This window comes from Pelophylax lessonae, assembly GCF_965119305.1.
Source record: "Pelophylax lessonae genome assembly, chromosome: 4".
Lineage (NCBI taxonomy): Eukaryota > Metazoa > Chordata > Amphibia > Anura > Ranidae > Pelophylax > Pelophylax lessonae.
Window position 1 is genome coordinate 650,765,704 of NC_138771.1, and position 22,633 is coordinate 650,788,336.

Sequence of the window (22,633 nt, forward strand, 5' to 3'; positions counted from 1 at the left end):
TTGGATCTGGGACTGATCGATTCTTGAGTAATAGATTGTCTAGATATCCCACTACTGAGATCCCTTGAGACCTTAAGAATGCCAACACCGGGGCTAAGACTTTTGTAAACACGGGATGCTGTGGCTAGGTCGAATGGCAAGGACACAACTGAAAATGACACTACCCCACTGCAAAATGCAGAAACTTTTGATGGGGCATAAAAAAATTGGAACATGTAGGTATGCATCCTTAATATCTACGGATGCCAAAAACTCTCCTTCCTTCAGAGAAGCTACCACTGAACTAGGGTCTCACCTCGCCGTTTGATTTTGGCACCGTAAAAAGATTTGAGTAAAAACCCGTGAACCTTTCGCTGGCCAGAACCTCCACAATTGCCCTGTACCCACCAGCGTTCTAGGGCCTGGAACAGGAATTAAATTTTCACTGAACTTGTGGGAACATTTGAACCTAGAAACCGAGAGGAAGGGAACTCCCGGAACTCTATCTTGTAGCCCTGAGCCACCGTGGACAAGACCCACCTGTCTTGTACTACCTTTTCCCAAGCCTCTGAGAATTGTAGAAGCCTTCCCCCCACCCGTGTGAGTGGGGCGCCCCTTCATAAAGCAGACTTGGAGGCTGTCTTGGCAGGCCTCTGGGCCATGGGTTTTTTCTGGCCCTGACCCTGAGGTCTCCTAAACCCCGATGGCTGAGGCCGGCGAAACTGTTTGGAAGATGACGTGTTAGGAGGCACAGGAACACTAGGGACCGCCTTAAAAGATGGATGCTTATTCCTTCTTGTAACAGGCAACGGTGCACTCTTTCCACCTGAAATATTTTAGATATACTTATCCAGATCCTCGCCAAATAGATGTTCCCCATGGAATGAGAATCCCATCAGTAACTTCTTACACGGCAATTCCGCCAACCAGTTCTTCAGCCACAAGACTCTGCGCATGTGTACTGAGAGAAGTGCAAAGCGAGACACCTGTTGGATGGAATCCTTAAGGGCATCTACTGCAAAACACAAGGCTCGAGGAAGCTCCGCCAATTCCTCGGTAGTCTCCCCTTGAGTGTGCAGGTTCCTAGCCAACCTCTTAAAACGATCTTTTAAGGACTGGCAAATTCCTATTGCCGCTACTACCGGCTGAACCTCCGACCCGGCAATGGCAAAGGAGGCTTTTAGTAAGGACTCCAACTTCTTATCGGCTGGGTCGTTAAATATCTGGGCATTGTCAACCAGACAGAATACATTTTTATTCACAGAGGAAATAGCAGCGTCTACCAAAGGTATACACCACTTTCTTTTAAACTTTTCCTCCATAGGATATAGCAAGGAAAACCTTTTTGGAGGCATAAACACCTTATCAGGATGATCCCAATCCGCATACACCAGCTGTTCCAGTAAAAGGTGTAAAGCCTGGGACCTCTGCTGAGGGCGTAAGGAGCCCAATGAAGAAAAGGAGGCTTCTGACACCTCTAATGGAGGTAATTTAAAACCAGCCCGGACCATTTTGGTAAGAAGAGACTGAATCAGCAACCTCTGAGAGTGAGAGGCTTAAAATGCCTCTGAAGAGGAATCTCCAGCCTGCCCCTCTACTAGGTCATTCAGGGTAAGTTAGCACAGCAGGAATAAGACTAGGATCCTCCAATCCTGATGGTGGGGCAACTGCTCCCCTTCCAGCTGCTCCCCGGCTTCTTTTTCTGGAAGACATTGCTTACTTTAGGTAAGACCCAGATCTGAGGTTAAAAAAAAAAAAAAAAAACCTTTGCACTATCCTATGTAGAAAACTGTAATCCAGCCTTACGCAGCTACCACAGTTACTACCCCCCTCCAGACACTAGTGCCTGCAGCTGTGTCCAAGCCCCATAGATTCACGTGCCCCAGCGAAAAACCTGCTCTGTGTCTCTTGCAGCTTCAGCCATCAGCTCTGCGAACCTTGCCTGCCTTTCAAAGCCGATACACCGTGCCATGTGCACGCTCGTGACGTCACACGCATGCATTTCCATGCATGCTCACTGTGCATGCAGGCGCAAACCAAGAGGTTACTCACATGCAGGCGCGCCTTCACTAACCTCACAGTCCACCCGGCCTGTGTGGCAAAGCTCAGCTCCTCCCTGTGGAACACAAAGCAAGGCAACACTATACAAGGCATCTTTGCCTAGAGACTACTGATCCCTAATGGACAACCATGGTACTGCAGGCGCTGGAGAATTAACAGTGCTCAAAACTTTTCCCTGCAGCCTTTTTTTTTTCTTAAAGAGAGGGAAAAACTCACCAGTCCCGCCGCAGAATCCTGAAACAGGACCCAATCTTCACCCATCACGGCAGGCCCTGTCATCTCTGGACCTTCAAGAACCGGGTCACCATTATTATGGGGTCCACACTCTTGGACCTGTACAGCACCCTGCTGGAAAACTCCTTGGGTATAATGAACTGGGTTTCAACTTCCAGGGTCCAGCGCCCAGCGGGTCGCATTACAGGCAAAACCTTGTTCCTTTCCATCTCGAAGCTCGGGTACCATCTTCTTAGCGCTTAGCCATCCGAATGGATCTGATCACAACGACCCCTTTACTGGAACATCATTTAGGTTGAAAAACTTTAAACAGCCACCTTCAAGACACTGGCGAATAAACTGAGGTTCTTCCTGTATGATGGGGCACTATTCCTCCCGCTGACACCAATGATGGGCCACTATTCCTCCCACTGACACCAATGATGGGGCACTATTCCTCCCACTGACACCAATGATGGGGCACTATTCCTCCCACTGATACCAATGATGGGGCACTATTCCTCCCACTGACACCAATGATGGGGCACTATTCCTCCCACTGACACCAATGATGGGGCAATATAACTCCCACTGACCCCAATGATGGGGCACTATTCCTCTCACTGCTGTCAAGGATGGGGCACTATTTCCCCCCACTGACACCAATGATGGGGCACTATTCCTCCCACTGACACCAATCATGGGGCACTATTCCTCCCACTGACACCAATGATGGGGCAATATAACTCCCACTGACCCCAATGATGGGGCACTATTCCTCCCACTGATACGAATGATGTGGCACCATTCCTCCCACTGACACCAATGATGGGGCACTATTCTATTGACACCAATGATGAGGCACTATTTCTCCCACCTATACCAATCATGGGGGCACTTTTCCTCCCACTGCCACCAATGATGGGGCACTATTCCCCCCCCCCCCCCCTTGACACCAATGATGTTGAACTATTCCTCCTACTGACACCAATTGGACACTATTCCTCCTACCAATACAAATGATGGGGCACTATTCCTCCCCCTCCTTTTGACCACAGGCGCCATGTAATTTGTTTACTCCCACTGACAACCAAACCTCAGGTATTGCGTCCTCCCACAGATGCTGGGGCATTTTCTGCCCCCCCCTAAACCCTGAAGGACAGTAATCTGTCTCTCTGTTTAGAAAGGGAGACCTCTGATCTGGAAGACCACCAGATCTTCATTGCATATAAAGTAAGAATTCTCCTTTAGAAGACAGTCTAACCCTCATTACATAGAAAGTAAGCACCCCCCCCCACACACTTTAGAGGATCACTTGACCCTCATTACATAGTAAGTAGGCACCCCCCGACCCCTCCATTAGAACACATCTATTTTTTACAGCAGAAATACTGCAAAAGACCTTTTCATTTCAGCGGTCCAAAGAAAATACAAATATGGCACATAATACCCACCAACAATGAAGGTGGAAGATTATGCATTGCAATTATACACTATATTGCCAAAAGTATTGGGACGCCTGCCTTTGCACGCACATGAACTTTAATGGCATCCCAGTCTTAGTCCGTAGGGTTCAATATTGAGTTGGCCCACCCTTTGCAGCTATAACAGCTTCAACTCTTCTGGGAAGGCTGTCCACAAGGTTTAGGAGTGTGTCTATGGGAATGTTTGACCATTCTTCCAGAAGCGCATTTGGTGCGTGAAGGCAGGAGTCCCAATACTTTTGGTAATATGATGTATATTCATGTGATATACTCCCATTTATTGCCTGGAATGTTAGCATTGCTTATCATAACCTGCAAATATCCTTTATATAAAATCCACCCGGAAAAAGTTGACATTACCCACGTTTATGGCGGTAACGTTGACATATATACAGCAAATGTACATATAGACAATTTACATGGATGTATACAGAGAAGATGGGAATGACTGAACACAGACTATGATATCCCAATAGACCCCCAACATACACCACATCAGGCGTGTCATTATTTGAGTTACATGGCTCTGAGATGTTCATTTATAGCGATGACACCATGGTATATTGAGGTGGGATAATACATTCACACATGTATGTACATGTTGTTATAAAAGTCTTGTTGATAATACACATGAACACACATGTAGGAAGCGTGCTCCCTGGGATTTGTTAATAGCTTTTTAAAGGCCGGTCCCTGTTTCATCTGGATCTCTGGTCCGCCATCTTGTCAGCTTTGTAGGAACACCATGGTGAGGAGACCTGTGGAGGGTACACAAGAAATCATCAGAGGCGGGAAAGAGCACCTGGAGAGACAGGATCAATGAGGGGAGGTTCTGGAGCAGGGGTCTCCAAACTTTCTACACAAAGGGTCAGACTTTAGGGGGGCCAGACTGTGGCCAGAGGGAATAGAAAATGTCCTGGGGTACAGTGGGAGTGAACAATGCCCCATTGTTGGTGTCAATGGAAGGAATTCTGCTTGATCGTTGGGGTCAATGGAAGGAATTCTGCTTGATCGTTGGTGTCAATGGTAGGAATTCTGCCCCATCGTTGGTGTCAATGGAAGGAATTCTGCCACATCAATACTCCAATCAATGAGAGGAATTCTGCCCCATTGTTGGGATTGTTCCTCCCATCAATGGAAGGAATTCTGCCCCATTGTTCCTCCCATCAATGGAAGGAATTCTGCCACATCAATCCTCCAATCAATGGTAGGAATTCTGCCCCATTGTTGGTGTCAATGGAAGGCATTCTGCCCCATCGTTCCTCCCATCAATGGAAGAAATTCAGCCCCATCGTTCCTCCCATCAATGGGAGGAATTCTGCCCCATTGTTGGTGTCAATGGAAGGAATTCTGCCCCATTGTTCCTCCCATCAATGGTAGGAATTCTGCCCCATTGTTGGTGTCAATGGAAGGAATTCTGCCCCATTGTTCCTCCCATCAATGGAAGGAATTCTGCCCCATTGTTCCTCCCATCAATGGTAGGAATTCTGCCCCATTGTTGGTGTCAATGGAAGGAATTCTGCCCCATTGTTCCTCCCATCAATGGAAGGAATTCTGCCCCATTGTTCCTCCCATCAATGGAAGGAATTCTGCCCCATTGTTCCTCCCATCAATGGGAGGAATTCTGCCCCATTGTTGGTGTCAATGGAAGGAATTCTGCCACATTGTTCCTCCCATCAATGGAAGGAATTCTGCCCCATCGTTCCTCCCATCAATGGAAGGAATACTGCCACATTGTTGGTGTCAATGGAAGGAATTCTGCCCCATCGTTCCTCCCATCAATGGAAGGAATTCTGCCCCATCGTTCCTCCCATCAATGGAAGGAATTCTGCCCCATCGTTCCTCCCATCAATGGAAGGAATTCTGCCCCATTGTTGGTGTCAATGGAAGGAATTCTGCCCCATTGTTCCTCCCATCAATGGAAGGAATTCTGCCTGATTGTTCCTCCCATCAATGGAAGGAATTCTGCCCCATTGTTCCTCCCATCAATGGAAGGAATTCTGCCCCATTGTTCCTCCCATCAATGGAAGGAATTCTGCCCCATCGTTCCTCCCATCAATGAAAGGAATTCTGCCCCATTGTTCCTCCCATCAATGGAAGGAATTCTGCCCCATCGTTCCTCCCATCAATGGAAGGAATTCTGCCCCATTGTTCCTCCCATCAATGGAAGGAATTCTGCCCCATTGTTCCTCCCAACAATGGAAGGAATTCTGCCCCATTGTTGGTGTCAATGGAAGGAATTCTGCCCCATTGTTCCTCCCATCAATGGAAGGAATTCTGCCCCATTGTTCCTCCCATCAATGGAAGGAATTCTGCCACATTGTTGGTGTCAATGGAAGGAATTCTGCCCCATTGTTCCTCCCATCAATGGAAGGAATTCTGCCCCATCGTTCCTCCCATCAATGAAAGGAATTCTGCCCCATTGTTCCTCCCATCAATGGAAGGAATTCTGCCCCATCGTTCCTCCCATCAATGGAAGGAATTCTGCCCCATTGTTCCTCCCATCAATGGAAGGAATTCTGCCCCATTGTTCCTCCCAACAATGGAAGGAATTCTGCCCCATTGTTGGTGTCAATGGAAGGAATTCTGCCCCATTGTTCCTCCCATCAATGGAAGGAATTCTGCCCCATCGTTCCTCCCATCAATGGAAGGAATTCTGCCCCATTGTTCCTCCCATCAATGGAAGGAATTCTGCCCCATTGTTCCTCCCATCAATGGAAGGAATACTGCCACATTGTTGGTGTCAATGAAAATAAATCTGCCCCATTGCTGTTATCACTTGAAGAAAGTCGAAAGGAATCCATTATTGAGAAAAAAAGATCGGTGCAAAACATTCATAAGTAGATATACAGTATGTATCATCAAGATCCAATAATCCAATATAAATGAACGCTTCACACCCAAATGCACCCGACTCACAGGCCACTTACCAGCTGGTAAGACCTCAAGATGGAGTTCTGGCTGCGCCTTATGGAAGTATCCCACTGGGATGGATGGGTACCGTGATCCAGGATTCAGGAAAGAGTTAGCACACAACCAAGGGTTCCCTCTCGGTTTTCATCCCATACTGAGTTTAATGTGGCTTGCCTTGGTTGTGTGGTAACTCTTTCCTGAGTCCCAGATCACGGTACCCATCCATCCCAGTGGGATACTTCCATGAGGCGCAGCCAGATCTCCATCTCTGAGGTCTTAGCAGCTGGTAAGCGGCCTGTGAGTGGGGAGTGCACCTGGGTGTGAAGCGTTTTTTTACTTACATTGGATTATTGGATCTTGATGACACATATATCTACTTATCAACTTTTTGCACCGAGCACTTTTTCTCACTGATGGATTCCTTTGGACTTTTTATGTATTAATATTTGCACAAATTGATCCCTAATATATTTAATTTTAACTAATTTGTTTTATCACTTTATTGGATGATATTAAGATGTGCACATACATTTTATTTTGACAGCGTAACACGATTACTAGTTATATTAACAGAAAGGATACTTGGAAAGGAAAAGGTAACGGGAGAAAGGGCATAACGAAAAATGGACAATCCAAACAAAATGGATAATGCAAAATAAATTAATATGGGATAACAGAATGAAGCTCCAAAGCAGGCATCTTTAAATGACAAGTAGCGTTTGGGATTTGCACCAAGTCACTGTCCCATCCAGACCCCTGGCTCTTCCACTCTTCCGGGATGGAGATCGGGAGAGCTGCCGAGTCAACTTTTTAAGTTAACCAGCAGGTGATTGTTTGCTAGGATGCAGGGTGGTCCAAGTAACCAATCACAAGCAGGTTACCAGGAAAAGTAGTGCAGCTCCAGCCCTCCACCAGAAACTGTCCTGCCTCCTGATGTCAGCCCTAGACCCACTGTGCCTCCAGCCCTCTGCCCTATGTAAGGTAGGACAGGGAAGAGGGCTATGACACTGCTGTGCCTCCAGCCCTCTGCGAGGTAGGACAGGGAAGAGGGCTATGTCACTGCTGTGCCTCCAGCCCTCTGCCCTATGTAAGGTAGGACAGGGAAGAGGGCTATGTCACTGCTGTGCCTCCAGCCCTCTGCCCTATGTAAGGTAGGACAGGGAAGAGGGCTATGTCACTGCTGTGCCTCCAGCCCTCTGCCCTATGTAAGGCAGGACAGGGAAGAGGGCTATGTCACTGATGTGCCTCCAGCCCTCTGCCCCATGTAAGGTAGGACAGGGAAGAGGGCTATGTCACTGCTGTGCCTCCAGCCCTCTGCCCTATGTAAGGTAGGACAGGGAAGAGGGCTATGTCACTGATGTGCCTCCAGCCCTCTGCCCCATGTAAGGTAGGACAGGGAAGAGGGCTATGTCACTGCTGTGCCTCCAGCCCTCTACCCTATGTAAGGTAGGACAGGGAAGAGGGCTATGTCACTGCTGTGCCTCCAGCCCTCTGCCCTATGTAAGGTAGGACAGGGAAGAGGGCTATGTCACTGCTGTGCCTCCAGCTCTCTGCCCTATGTAAGGTAGAACAGGGAGGAGGGCTATGTCACCGCTGTGCCTCCAGCCCTCTGCCCCATGTAAGGTAGGACAGGGAAGAGAGCTATGTCACCGCTGTGCCTCCAGCCCTCTGCCCTATGTAAGGTAGGACAGGGAAGAGGGCTATGTCACTGCTGTGCCTCCAGCCCTCTGCCCTATGTAAGGTAGGACAGGGAAGAGGGCTATGTCACTGCTGTGCCTCCAGCCCTCTGCCCTATGTAATGTAGGACAGGGAAGAGGGCTATGTCACTGCTGTGCCTCCAGCCCTCTGCCCTATGTAATGTAGGACAGGGAAGAGGGCTATGTCACTGATGTGCCTCCAGCCCTCTGCCCTATCTAAGGTAGGACAGGGAAGAGAGCTATGTCACTGCTGTGCCTCCAGCCCTCTGCCCTATGTAAGGTAGGACAGGGAAGAGGGCTATGTCACTGCTGTGCCTCCAGCCCTCTGCCCTATGTAAGGTAGGACAGGGAAGAGGGCTATGTCACTGCTGTGCCTCCAGCCCTCTGCCCTATGTAATGTAGGACAGGGAAGAGAGCTATGTCACTGCTGTGCCTCCAGCCCTCTGCCCTATGTAAGGTAGGACAGGGAAGAGAGCTATGTCACTGCTGTGTCTCCAGCCCTCTGTAAGGTAGGACAGGGAAGAGGGCTATGTCACTGCTGTGCCTCCAGCCCTCTGCCCCATGTAAGGTAGGACAGGGAAGAGGGCTATGTCACTGCTGTGCCTCCAGCCCTCTGCCCCATGTAAGGTAGGACAGGGAAGAGGGCTATGTCACTGATGTGCCTCCAGCCCTCTGCCCTATGTAATGTAGGACAGGGAAGTGAGCTATGTCACTGCTGTGCCTCCAGCCCTCTGCCCCATGTAAGGTAGGACAGGGAAGAGGGCTATGTCACTGCTGTGCCTCCAGCCCTCTGCCCCATGTAAGGTAGGACAGGGAAGAGGGCTATGTCACTGCTGTGCCTCCAGCCCTCTGCCCTATGTAAGGTAGAACAGGGAAGAGGGCTATGTCACCGCTGTGCCTCCAGCCCTCTGCCCTATGTAATGTAGGACAGGGAAGAGAGCTATGTCACCGCTGTGCCTCCAGCCCTCTGCCCTATGTAATGTAGGACAGGGAAGAGAGCTATGTCACTGCTGTGCCTCCAGCCCTCTGCCCTATGTAATGTAGGACAGGGAAGAGAGCTATGTCACTGCTGTGCCTCCAGCCCTCTGCCCTATGTAATGTAGGACAGGGAAGAGAGCTATGTCACTGCTGTGCCTCCAGCCCTCTGCCCTATGTAATGTAGGACAGGGAAGAGAGCTATGTCACTGCTGTGCCTCCAGCCCTCTGCCCTATGTAAGGTAGGACAGGGAAGAGGGCTATGTCACTGCTGTGCCTCCAGCCCTCTGCCCCATGTAAGGTAGGACAGGGAAGAGGGCTATGTCACTGCTGTGCCTCCAGCCCTCTGTAAGGTAGGACAGGGAAGAGGGCTATGTCACTGCTGTGCCTCCAGCCCTCTGTAAGGTAGGACAGGGAAGAGGGCTATGTCACTGCTGTGCCTCCAGCCCTCTGCCCCATGTAAGGTAGGACAGGGAAGAGGGCTATGTCACTGCTGTGAAGGATGAGGGGAAGCCAGGGAGTGCAGGAATAGGAAAAAGGAGGGGGCGATATAAAGGGGGATATAAAGGGGGGGGGAGCGACAGGAATGTGAAGGAGGAGGGGGCTGAGGACCAAAATGTGAAGGAGAGGGGTGATTTTAAGGGGGAGCTGTGATCTAAAGGGGTGATCTTGATGTTAAGGAGGGTTGTGATTTAAATGGGGGGGTTGTGATGTGCATGGGAGACTTAGAACTGTGTTGTAATAAATGGATTGTGATGTGAAGGATCTGAGGCTAGGTTTAAAACACTGCGCCCTGCGTTCTGCGTGTGGGCAGCCCATTCATTTCAATGAGTGATCTTACATACAGAAACACAGAAAAATAAGTCCCTAGCCCTTTTTTTCTTTTAAATTGTGCCGCACCGAATCGCATAGCGCTGCAGTACCATGCAGTTTGGCACTCACGAAAACGCGTGGCATTTGCCGATGCTCTAAGGTGCAATTAGGAATCAAACATGCGATTCAAACCTCTGCTGGAAAAATTTTTTACTGACTGCACTTCTGCAAATTTTTATTCAATATCCCTGATCTAGAGAGAAGTGATGATAGAGAGGAAGCTCTGGATAGATGTGATGATAGAGCGGAAGCTCTGGATAGCTGTGATCATAGAGAGGAAGCTCTGGATAGCTGTGATCATAGAGAGGAAGCTCTGGATAGCTGTGATCATAGAGCGGAAGCTCTGGATAGATGTGATGATAGAGAGGAAGCTCTGGATAGATGTGATGATAGAGAGGAAGCTCTGGATAGATGTGATGATAGAGCGGAAGCTCTGGATAGCTGTGATCATAGAGCGGAAGCTCTGGATAGCTGTGATCATAGAGAGGAAGCTCTAGATAGCTGTGATCATAGAGCGGAAGCTCTGGATAGCTGTGATCATAGAGCGGAAGCTCTGGATAGCTGTGATCATAGAGCGGAAGCTCTGGATAAATGTGATGATAGAGCGGAAGCTCTGGATAGCTGTGATCATAGAGCGGAAGCTCTGGATAGATGTGATCATAGAGAGGAAGCTCTAGATAGATGTGTTTATGGAGCAGGCACTCAAGAGAGTTGATGACAGAGAGGAAGCTTTGGAGAAATGATTATAGAAAGGAAGCTCTGGAGACATGATCATAGAGAGGAATCTCTGGAGACATGATCATAGAGAGGAATCTCTGGAGACATGATCAAAGAGAGGAATCTCTGGAGACATGATCATAGAGAGGAATCTCTGGAGACATGATCATAGAGAGGAAGCCCTGGAACTGCGGTGATAGAGAAGAAGCTCTGGATAGATGTAATGATAGAGAAGTAGCCCTGAGTATGTGATGATAGAGAGGAAGCTCTGGGTAGATGTGATCATAGAGAAGTAGCTCTACAGGGATGTGATCATAGAGAGGAAGCTTTGGAAACGTGATTATAGAAAGGAAGCCCTGGAAACATGATCACAGAGAGAAAGTTCTGGAGACATGGTCATAGAAAGAAATCCCCGGAGATGCGAGGATAGAGAGGAAGCTCTGGGGGTGTGCTCATAGAAAAGAAGCCCTAAAGATGTGATGATGGAGAGGAAGCTCTGGATAGATGTGATGATAAAGAGAAGGCCCTGGAGATGTGATGATAGAGAGGAATCTCTGGATAGATGTGATCATAGAGAAGAAGCTCTACAGAGATGTAATGATAGAGAGGAAGCTTTGGAGACATGATCATAGAAAGGAAGCCCTGAAGATGTAACGATAGAGAGGAAGCACTGGAGACGTTATTATAGAAAGGAAGCCCTGAAGATGTGATGATAGAGAAGAAGCTCTGGATAGGTGTGATGATAGAGAGGAAGCTCTGGATAGATGTGATGATGGAGAAGAAGCTCTGGATAGATGTGATGATAGAGAGGAAGCTCTGGATAGATCATAGAGAGAAAGTTCTGAAGACATGATCATAGAAAAGAAGCCCTGGAGGTGTGATGATAAAGGGGAAGCTCTGGATAGATGTGATGATAGAGAGGAAGCTCTGAAGATGTGATGATAGAGAGGAAGCTCTGGAGATGTGATGATAGAGAGGAAGCCCTGGATAAATGTGATGGTAGAGAGGAAGCTCTGGAGATGTGATGATAGAGAGGAAGCCCTGGATAAATGTGATGATAGAGAGGAAGCCCTGGATAAATGTGATGATAGAGAGGAAGCCCTAGATAAATGTGATGGTAGAGAGGAAGCTCTGGACAGCTGTGATCATAGAGAAAAAGCTCTGGAGATGTGATGATAGAGAGGAAGCTTTGGAGATGTAACGATAGAGAGGAAGCTCTAGAGATGTGACGATAGAGAGGAAGCTCTAGAGATGTGACGATAGAGAGGAAGCTCTGGAGATGTGATGATAGAGAGGAAGCTCTGGAGATGTGATAATAGAGAGGAAGCTCTGGAGATGTGATGATAGAGAGGAAGCTCTGGAGATGTGATGATAGAGAGGAAGCTCTGGAGATGTGATAATAGAGAGGAAGCTCTGGAGATGTGATGATAGAGAGGAAGCCCTGGATAAATGTGATGGTAGAGAGGAAGCTCTGGACAGCTGTGATCATAGAGAAGAAGCTCTGGAGATGTGATGATAGAGAGGAAGCTTTGGAGATGTGACGATAGAGAGGAAGCTCTAGAGATGTGACAATAGAGAGGAAGCTCTAGAGATGTGACAATAGAGAGGAAGCTCTAGAGATGTGACGATAGAGAGGAAGCTCCGGAGATGTGATGATAGAGAGGAAGCTCTGGAGATGTGATGATAGAGAGGAAGCTCTGGAGATGTGATAATAGAGAGGAAGCCCTGGATAAATGTGATGGTAGAGAGGAAGCTCTGGACAGCTGTGATCATAGAGAGGAAGCTCTGGAGACGTGGTCACAAGGAGAAGAGGAGGCTATAGTGAGATTGGATTGTAAAGAGGAGGCTGAGCAGAGATAGATAATACAGACAAAGCTATGGGGAGATGGGATCATAGAGAGGAGAATCTGGAGAAAAGGATCATACAGAAAACCTCTAGAGAGATGGGCTTATGTAGAGGAGAATCTATAGAGACAGGATCCTAAGCAGAGAAGACTCAGTAGAGACTGAATTATTAGGTTCATACCTAACACGTAAGCAGCAACAAGTTTCTGGACGACTGACACATGGAGGTTCTCATGAAGGAAGCTCCGGGGGTCTCCATGTAATGGAAGCATCAGGACCACCAGAGATACCAATCCCACCAGAATGTACAGCCCAAACAGGCCAGGGGACAGCGGGCGAGGGACTCCTGTGGAGAGAAATATACAGAGTTTTACCAAAGCTCCCTCTTCCTCAGTCCAACTATACAAATGTATTTCTCCTACCATGGCGCACTGAGAAGACATGGGAAGGTGGGTGCCACTTCGGCGATTCACTGGTTATTCTCTCTCTGGACTGGGGTCTGGTCGGATGTAGTGTGGCAGGAATGTCTTTCCTCCCTCCCACTCCTCTTCCTCCACCCTCTTCCCATATCTCTACCCGGAACTTGTCTGCGCTCCCGTAATGCCGAGCCCGGATATCACGGTGCCGAGTGACTCTGCAAAAGGAAGAAAGACGACTTTGAAGGATTTGTATATTTTTATCCGTGTTTGTAAATTTATACACATGTATGAAAATAGTGTGTGACTGTGGGGGGACATTAGAGTGTAAGCTCCTCTGGTACAGAGACTGATGTGACTGGCTCAGTGATCTCTGTACAGCACTGCGGTATATGTCAGAGCTATATAAATGTATAATAATAATAGTGTGCGACTGTGGGGGGACATTAGAGAGTAAGCTCCTCTGGTACAGAGACTGATGTGACTGTGGGGGGACATTAGAGTGTAAGCTCCTCTGGTACAGAGACTGATGTGATTGGCTCAGTGTTCTCTGTACAGCACTGCGGTATATGTCAGAGCTATAAAAAACTGGAAACCAATGATTGGTCAGAACTGGAATGGGAGGGGCGATTTGCTCTCACATGTCAATGCAGGAGTTCGGCTTGACCAGTCCTTCAGCATCCACCACTGTGTATCGTAGGGGGGCCGTGGAGAGAACTGCCAGAGACAAGAGAAGACAATGATCTGAGCACAGCATTATGGGAGGAAGGAGAACACATACACAATTCCTCCACTTTTATTAGAAATGTATATGAATGCTACAAAACCCAAATTGTTGACCTTGTACAGTATATATGCACCTTGCTGCAAGTGCTCTGGTAGGGACCTAGTGTCAGTCTGGTCTGTTGGCAGATTATTATAGCAATCTATTACAATTTTGCAGATGTTACTGCAGATCAAATGCCTGTGCTGTGAAATTTTCAGCTATGGGAGGTGTGGCCTATCAAGAAAACCAGTCGCCGTGCCCCTATTCTTTACTTTATTTTTTCCCCCTAAAGTGATTTAAAGTCTCATTTTTTTTTAATAAAAATAACAAACATGTCATACTTACCTCCTCTGTGCAGTTGGTTTTGCACAGGATTCGGGCCCTCCTCTTCTCGGGTCCCTCTTCGGTGCTCCTGGCCCCTCCCTTCTGTTGAGTGCCCCCACAGCAACCAGCTTGTTGCGGTGTATGCAGCTGCTAGTCCTAAAGTACTTAAAGGAGAAGTACAGTCAAAGCTCGTTTGGCAGTACTTCCCCTATGGATCACAGGAGTGATCGTTGTGGACCTATGGACCACAGTTCATTCTGCACTCCTGTGACCCGTTTTCAGCAGACAGCGAGCTAAAGTCCGCTGTCTGCTGATGTCAGAGAGCCAGTCTAGGCTCTGGCAAAATTGCAACAATGGAGTCGGGATCCGCTACATGCCTGGACCGACACCCGGCTCAGCCTCTAAGCGAGCCGCTGAGAGCCTGAGCCAGCCGCTCCCACCTCATCCACAGCCCAGTGCTCCAGTGAGTGCGGGGGGGGGGGGGGGGGTGATAGTCAGAGCAGTCACCAGCTCTCTGCTCAGGAAGCTCTGAGAACCGAGCAATTGGCAGTGCAAGGTCACTTGGTTCTCAGTGTTAGAGGCGCCGGGGCACAGATTCAGCATCCAGCTGGTTGAGTAGGATTCTTAAATAAAAACTTCTCTTTTAAAGCCAACTCTGGGCTCCATGCCCGGGGGGGGTGGGGGTGGGGGGTTCGGAGCCATGACACCCTGCACTCACAGTCTGTCCTCAGGCTTCCAGACACTGGATGTCAATTCCACCCTGAAAACTGAGGACATCTTGTGGCCAAGAAGATGTACTGCGGAGGGCTTTAAAAATGCATGTGTTAGTCTGTTATGTCATCCTTCTACGTGTGCAAAGCTTGTCATTGCCTGCACACCAGCTAACAATTTATTTTAAACATAATCTTTATTTAAATAATATAACAAAAGAATCACAATTACATCTTACAAGTGACAAATGCATAGCAAACAGACAGCAAGTACAATACAGGAGTGATGGATTAATAAATATTGTTCAATTACTGATGTCTGTTCTTAACACCCCTTAGCTAGTGTGGTAATGACCCGTTATGTGTCCACTCCGGGATCAATTTAATCCAGGGTGAAGGGAAGGGAAGAAAAAGGGTGGGCGGGGCTTTCGGAGGGGTTGGGGGAGGGAGTAAGGTAAATCGGTAATAGAGTTAGGATAGGTATGAGGAATAAGTGATAATAAACAGAACAGGAACCAGTGACTTACATAGTGGCTTAGCAGCAGCAGTAAAAAAGTAACTAGCATGCTTGCTACTCTCGTCCTGCCACGATGACGTCATACACCTGATCCAATGCATGCGCCATACGCCACTAGCTCATCTGTTGAAAAAGAAAAGCCTTTCCCCTCTGAGGTCTTGTGATATTTTGAGGAATCTTGTGGGATTTAGGAAGGGGGGGGTTGTAATGTCACATGGTGCATGCACAGGGTGAGGTGCAAGGCATTATCAGCCATAATATTACCCAAAATAAAGCCTTGTTTAGAAACAAGGTCTTCCTAGAGAGCACAGGTGACGTAGTCTTCCCAGGGTGCATCTGTGAAGGCCTGGCTACGTCACCAGTGTCTCACTATACCAGGAAGTGTAGGGGAAAAAAAAAAAGGTAAGATTAGAGAAGATCTCGAATAAATAAACAAGCATTGACCTACGAAAAATAAGTGGCACCTCCTGGATCTCTCTCTACTGTTTACCAATTTACTGGTTCACTGAGCGCTGATAGTATAGCTTTTTCTATACTTAGGCACTTCGAGAGGGGAGATACAGATCTTCAACACAGCAGTTGCTGTTGCACTTTACAATTACTTTAAGTAGTTTACACCTTTTTAGGGGTGAAGTGAAGCCATGTTGCCGAAATATTGCAATTTGGCTTAACAGTCATGTACTCATTTTTCCACCCCCATAATGGGATTCATTCTAGAGATTCGGATGCTTACAGTAGAAGATTGTGTTCTTCACCAGTATAGGGGGACCAAACCTTATGTGGTGGGGGGAAGGGGGTAACACAATTTTTTTAAGCTTTGACAGAGAGTTAGGTGCAATGTAGTAAGGAAAGCAATGGGTCGTCATGGAGGTTTCCATCTGTGATGTCCTAGAGATGTACTCATTTTTCTGCCTCCATAATGGGATCCATTCTAGAGATCCAGATGCTTACGGTAGGAGGTTGTGTCCTCCTTCAGTACACAGGGCCAAAACCTTATATGGTGAGGAGAAGGGGTAAACCAACATTTATAAGCTTTGATAGAGAATGGGGTGCAACATAGTAAGGAAAGCAATGGGTTGTCTTGGAGGTGTTCATCCGTGATGTCCCTAATTTACAATTGGACCTCATTCAACAAGGGTTTGATCATGGGGAGGTTTCATCATATGTGGAGATAGGAGCCTCGTTGACCACATCCTCCCCAGCATGTGGTAGCCAAAGGCCAGTTTCTAGGCACTTCATACCATCTGGTGAGTATTTGTTAGTTGGTCTCCTGTGTTTTTGAGCTGATGGTGGTGCGAGTGACTTTGAGAGTCAGACAGAGTGTAACCCAGCTCCCTCTCTCATTTCTTGAAGAAGTAGAGGCCTGCATCTTGTTCGCTAAAAAGTGAAAATATGTCATTGCCATAAGGACCACTAGTGACTGATAAGAAAGGGTTTCAAACCAGAGGATCTGCTGATCTTATAACTGTTAAACTGGTAAGTGTAAAATGTCGAAGTTGCCCCTTGTCCGTGCACCCAATGTGAATGTCCCATATGTGTTCCTGAGTTTGTTTAACGGTTATAGCTGTCCACCATAGCTAAATCATCTCTACCGTCATCTGTTGTCCAAGATTGAGAAAATGATGGGAACCAATGAAAGCCCCCCCCCCCCCTCCCATCATGGTCTTAGAGTGTGTATGGTAAGGGGGTGAGGTCATCTATGAAATGTGTCTGTGGGCTGGAGGCATATAGGCGGCATGGGCCAGACTACATCTCGCTATGGTTTTCTCTAAGGCTACCGATACATAGGGGTATATTTATAAAAGCCATAGCTTTCCGTCAATCAAAACTGCATGTACTGAGTTCATTCAGTGCAAATGGTGCAAAATTGATTGTTCTCAGGCTAGATTTCCTGAGGAGCGAATGGGGGAGAAAAAAAAAAAAAAAGAGCATTAAGGCCACTAGAGGGCGCTGACTATCACACAAAATAAGTATGCTCCTCAGCAATTCCTTTCAATGTTGCTCCATTCACACAGAAATATTTTACATGCAGTTTTGATGAACGAACAGCTATTCTAATTTTTTTTTTTTTTATACACCAGTTGGGTATTCTTGTAAATGCCACCAACCAGCTCTCATATTAATTGAGGCTGATATTGCAGTGCAAGCTTGACACAAAAATTATATCTGTAATGGATATGGGGGGGGGGGGGGGTTTGGACAGACCTGACAGTCTCATGTTTCATGTAGTGGGGGAGAGGTTTACCTAGCACAGAGTTCAGGCTTGTGTCAGGATAAATAACCAGGGACATACGTTAGGAGGAAAGAACCTCTCGGCATGGGGGGGGGGGGGACACACACAAAATAAGAAACCCCGGCACTGCAAGGAGCGGTAATGCAGAGTCTCACCTTTGTAGCGGAGCACCCGGGGGAAGGGGTTGTACAGGGTCAGCACCTGCTTGTGGCTGCCCTGGTCATCGGCGTAGAAGTCCAGAGAGGGTGGGAAGATGAAGACGGGGAGGGGGGAGCGGCTGCCGGAAGGCAAAGAGGCCTCGGGGGTCGTCCTCCTTTCATCTTCTTCCCCTCGGGCGGGAACCCTGTGCATGGCCGGCTACATACGCTGCACATTGGTCACATCACATCCCCGGAGAGACGGGACACTGTACAGGAGACAGAGGACAATCACTGCATACTATTTCATATCAGTCTCTGTAGCAAAGGAGCTTACACTCTAATGTCCCCCCACAGTCATACACTATTATTATTATACATTTATATAGCTCTGATATATACCGCAGTGCTGTACAGAGATCACTGAACCAGTCACATCAGTCTCTGTACCAGAGGAGCTTACACTCCAATGTCCCCTCCCCCACCGTCACACACTATTATTATTATACATTTATATAGCTCTGACATATACCGCAGTGCTGTACATCAAATGCTTTTAACCGCCTCCAGACCGCCCACCGCATATTCACTGCGGCAGTGCAGCCCTCCTGCGCGAAACGACGTAGGGCTACGTCGGTCGCGCGCCTACAGCTAGGAGGCGAGTGCGCGCCGTCGCTGGCACGCTCTCGCTTCTACTCGGCAGCGGGGACTCCGATGCACGGGGCAGGCGGCTCCAATTGCCGCCTGACACCCGCAATCATTCCCCGCTGAGAGAGAAGAACGGTCAGCTGTTGTAAACACAGCTGACCGTTCTTCTCTCTGGAATGATCACAGAGACCATGTGATCCTTCTATATAGGATCACAGGTCTCTATGGTCATTTCACAAGCCACACCCCCCCACAGTTAGAATCACTTCCCTAGGTACACATTTAACCCCTTGATCACCCACTGTTAATCCCTTCCCTGCCAGTGTCATTATTACAGTAACAGTGCATATTTTTAGCACTGATTACTGTAGCAATGTCACTGGTCCCCCCAAAAGTGTCAAAAATGTCAGTTAAGGGTCCAATCTGTTCGCCGCAATGTCGCAGTCCCGCTAAAAATCGCAGATCTAAATTAATAGTAAAAAAACTGACATAAATCTTTACCGTAGTTAGTAGACGCGACAACTTTTGCGCAAACCAATCAAAATACGCTTATTGTGATTTTTATTTTAACCAAAAATATGTAGCAGAATACAAATTGGCCTAAAATGTTAAAAAATTTTGGATTTTTAAGTTTTTTTGTTTTTTTTTTTGGGAATGTCATACAGCAGAATGTGGAATTTTTTTTTTTTTTTTTCAGAAATGTTGCTCTTTTTTTGTTTATAGCACATAGAATAAAAAAAAGCTCTATTTGTGGGGGAAAAAAAGGACATCCGTTTTATTTGGGTACAGCGTCGCACGACCGCACAATTATCCATTAAAATAACGCAGTGCCGAATCGCAAAATAGGGCCTGGTCATTAAGGGGGCAAATCCTTAAGGTATTAAAGTGGTTAAGGGCAGAGGAGACATTTGGGGGTCTAATAGACCCCGGATCTCTCCATAAAGAGGAGCTGTCACTGCCTATTGCTATCACAAGGGATATTTATATAGCTTGTGATAACAATAAACGTGATATAAAAATAAAAAGAAAGTGTAAAAATAATAATAACAAACATCCTTAAAGTGGCTCCGCCCCCCCTCTGTGCTGGTGCGCATAGGCGAACGCACATGACGTTCCCGCACGCCCACACACGTGAGGTATGACCGCGAACGTCAGATCATGGGCGGTAATCCTAGCAGCCGACCTCCTCTGTATATCTAAAGTGTTAACCTGAAAAGACTTTTATTGCGTTCCCTATGGATGGTAACATTTATGTAGTTTGTCGCTGTTGCACAGGGGTGCGCAATTTTAAAGCATGGCATGTTTGGTGTCTATTTACTCGGCGTAACATCATCTTTTATATCTGGCCATTATATTGTGTTTTTTTGTGCATTGAAATAAAAAGGTGTATTTTTCCCCAAAAAATAAATAAATAAATAAATCATTTTTTTTAATCGTTTATTCTCTAGGGCCTCTGCTTTGAAAAAAAGAATCTTAATAATGTTTGGGGGGTTCTAAGTAATTTTCCAGTAATAAATGCTGGCTTTTACATGTAAACAAAAAGTTCTAGAAAAGGTCTGGTCTTCAAACGGCTATTATATGTGCATCCTATATCGCCACCTAGAGGTCATAGCGTTTTTTTTTGTTTTTTTTTCCTGCAGGTACCTCTGTGCAACTAAAAGGCATTATGGCCACTAGATGGCGATGATGATACAGGAACGGCACATATTAGAGAGCGGCCCTTTTGCAGATGCCTGGTGGTGGTACCGCCTTTAATTCTTAAGAGCACTCCCATGCGTCTTGCTAATGCGTTTGCACGCACGGTATCATAGTACTGTGTGCATTTTAGCGCAGTGTAATTTTTTTCTTTTTTTTTCATTAAAAAGGGTCAGGGGTTTCTTTTGCACGTTTCTCACGCAAAGGGTGGCCTGGTCTAACTGTGACGCAGTGGGAAGCGCACATACGAAACGCATGCGTGCTGCGGTGGCTGCATAGGCGCAGGCAAAGCTTCAAATACACAGATGCTAAATAATTCATTAAAAAAAAAAAAAAAAAGGTGACCTCTGACCCATAGCAACTCCAGATTCGCCTACTTTACTCTCATTTATTATAATTGATATAATATTAATATTCATATATATTATTATTATTTTTATATATTAATTTTTATATGTATTAAATATTATATAAATTTTATTTCGATAGATTATAATTAATTATATCTATATATATATACATATATATATATATTATAAATTATTATGTAAATAATAATATTTTTAAATAGTGTATATATATATATATCTATATATATATATCTATATAAAATTATTTATTATATATATTATTAATAAATATATATATATATATATATATATATATATATATATATATATATATATATATATAATGAATTATTTAAATATATTACTTTTAAATATCATATATATATATATTATATCATTATTATTATGTTATATTAAAAATTATTATGTATATGTATTATTAATATATAGATTATTATATATATATATATATATATATATATATAAAATGATTTATATATATAATTATTTATATATTATCAATTATTATTAATATATATATATCATTATTATTATGTTATATTAATAATTATGTATATGTATTATTAATATATAGATTATTATTTATATATATATATTATTAATTATTATTATTTATATATCATTATTATTATGTTATATTAATAATTATTATGTATATGTATTATTAATATATAGATTATTATATATATATATATATATATATATATATATATATATATATATAATTATTTATATATGTATTATTAATTATTATTATTTATATATATATATATATATATATATATATATATATATCATTATTATGTTATATTAATAATTATGTATATGTATTATTAATATATAGATTATTATTTATATATATATATATATATAATTATTAATTATTATTATTTATATATCATTATTATTATGTATATGTATTATTAATATATATAATTTTTGGCGCACACTTCTAAGCTCCGCCCACACCATCAGCATTAATGTGGTTCCACCCCCTCCCCCCAACTGTATAAGGGGGGGGGCAGGAAGTGCTATTTGTGGGTGGAGGTCCCCTTTAAGTGATGAATGAAATACTAGGTGAGAAGCCTCTGCTGTAAGCTGCTGTTCCATGCTGTAGTGGATATATAGGTGATAAATGGCTCCCTCTGCTGGCAGGGAGTTCACTAGTAAGACTCCCAGTCTGGTGGGCGGAGCTGGGAACACAAACACGGCAATAATAAACCCTTCCAGGCCCCGCCCACAGCTGACAGACCATAAGGAAGATCTCCCTACACATGCCGGGATATGGGGTGAGTTCACCGGGCTGAGCTCCCAGCATGCCCCAGGGCTGTCACCCCCTCTTGGGTAAGGTTGTCGTCTCTGGGGTCCCCGCACTGTTACCTGCATCCTCCGCCGCCTCTTCCTGCTCTCCCCGCACTGAACGCTGATTGGCCACAGCGCCTGTCCGTCAGCGACGGCACGGCAGGGGGCGGGGAGAAATGCGAACATCTGATTGGAACAGAGCTCTTCTATCAGAGAGCGGAACGCGCCGCCCCCTGTGGCGTCATGTGACTCTGCCCTGGCTAGGTGGAAGAGTTTTTTTTTTTTCCTGGAGACTAAAATGTAGAGGGCGAAGTGTGAATGTCTCCAACAAAATGGAGGACAGTGCAGAGAAATTCTATTCTTATATTGATGAGAATATTATTGGCTGCATGATGTAATAATCCTCCTTATACCTAGTCAGGCCCCGCCCCCATATCATAACACAGGAATGTCATACAATGATGGGACTACAGCGTGTTATCCATCTCACTTTCCCCTATATTTGTAACATGTCAGTAAAATGTTGTGCCTGTGTCTGTACCCAGCCCCTGTGCATGAAATGTCAGTAAATCATGGCAACCTCGTTCATGTTTTCAGTATGTCAGTTAATTGTAGGACCCACCTCCATTTTTCCAGCATGTCAGTAAATCATGGGATCATCCTTCGTGTTTTTAGCATGTCAGTAAATCATGGGACCCTCCCCCTATGTTTTCAGCATTTCAGCCATCAATGGGATCCTTCTCCATGTTTTCATCAT

The 22,633-nt window shown here is 45.6% G+C and overlaps 1 protein-coding gene across 1 annotated transcript; it reads right to left on the reverse strand.

Annotated features, from left to right (window-relative positions):
- Positions 1-4,072: 4,072 nt before the first annotated feature.
- LOC309555182 (motile sperm domain-containing protein 1-like) lies at positions 4,073-18,110 on the reverse strand. Its single transcript, XM_082257026.1, has 5 exons — positions 17,879-18,110; positions 13,815-13,890; positions 13,180-13,391; positions 12,939-13,103; positions 4,073-4,495 (listed from the first exon to the last, which is right to left on the reverse strand). The coding sequence occupies exons 1-5, from the start codon at positions 18,072-18,074 to the stop codon at positions 4,464-4,466; spliced, it is 681 nt and encodes a 226-aa protein (XP_082113152.1). The 5' UTR covers positions 18,075-18,110; the 3' UTR covers positions 4,073-4,463.
- Between the last annotated feature and the right edge of the window lie 4,523 nt (positions 18,111-22,633).

What these genes read in the sequence shown, in the direction of transcription:
- LOC309555182 (XM_082257026.1), bottom strand. Translation starts at nt 18,074, where the DNA reads ATGCACAGGGTTCCCGCCCGAGGGGAAGAAGATGAAAGGAGGACGACC. An exon ending in TGTCTTCTCAGTGCGCCATG is followed by an intron (nt 13,104 to 13,179) that starts GTAGGAGAAATA and finishes TTCTCTCCACAG; the next exon opens with GAGTCCCTCGCCCGCTGTCC. An exon ending in TGTTGCTGCTTACGTGTTAG is followed by an intron (nt 4,496 to 12,938) that starts GTATGAACCTAA and finishes TACCCTCCACAG; the next exon opens with GTCTCCTCACCATGGTGTTC.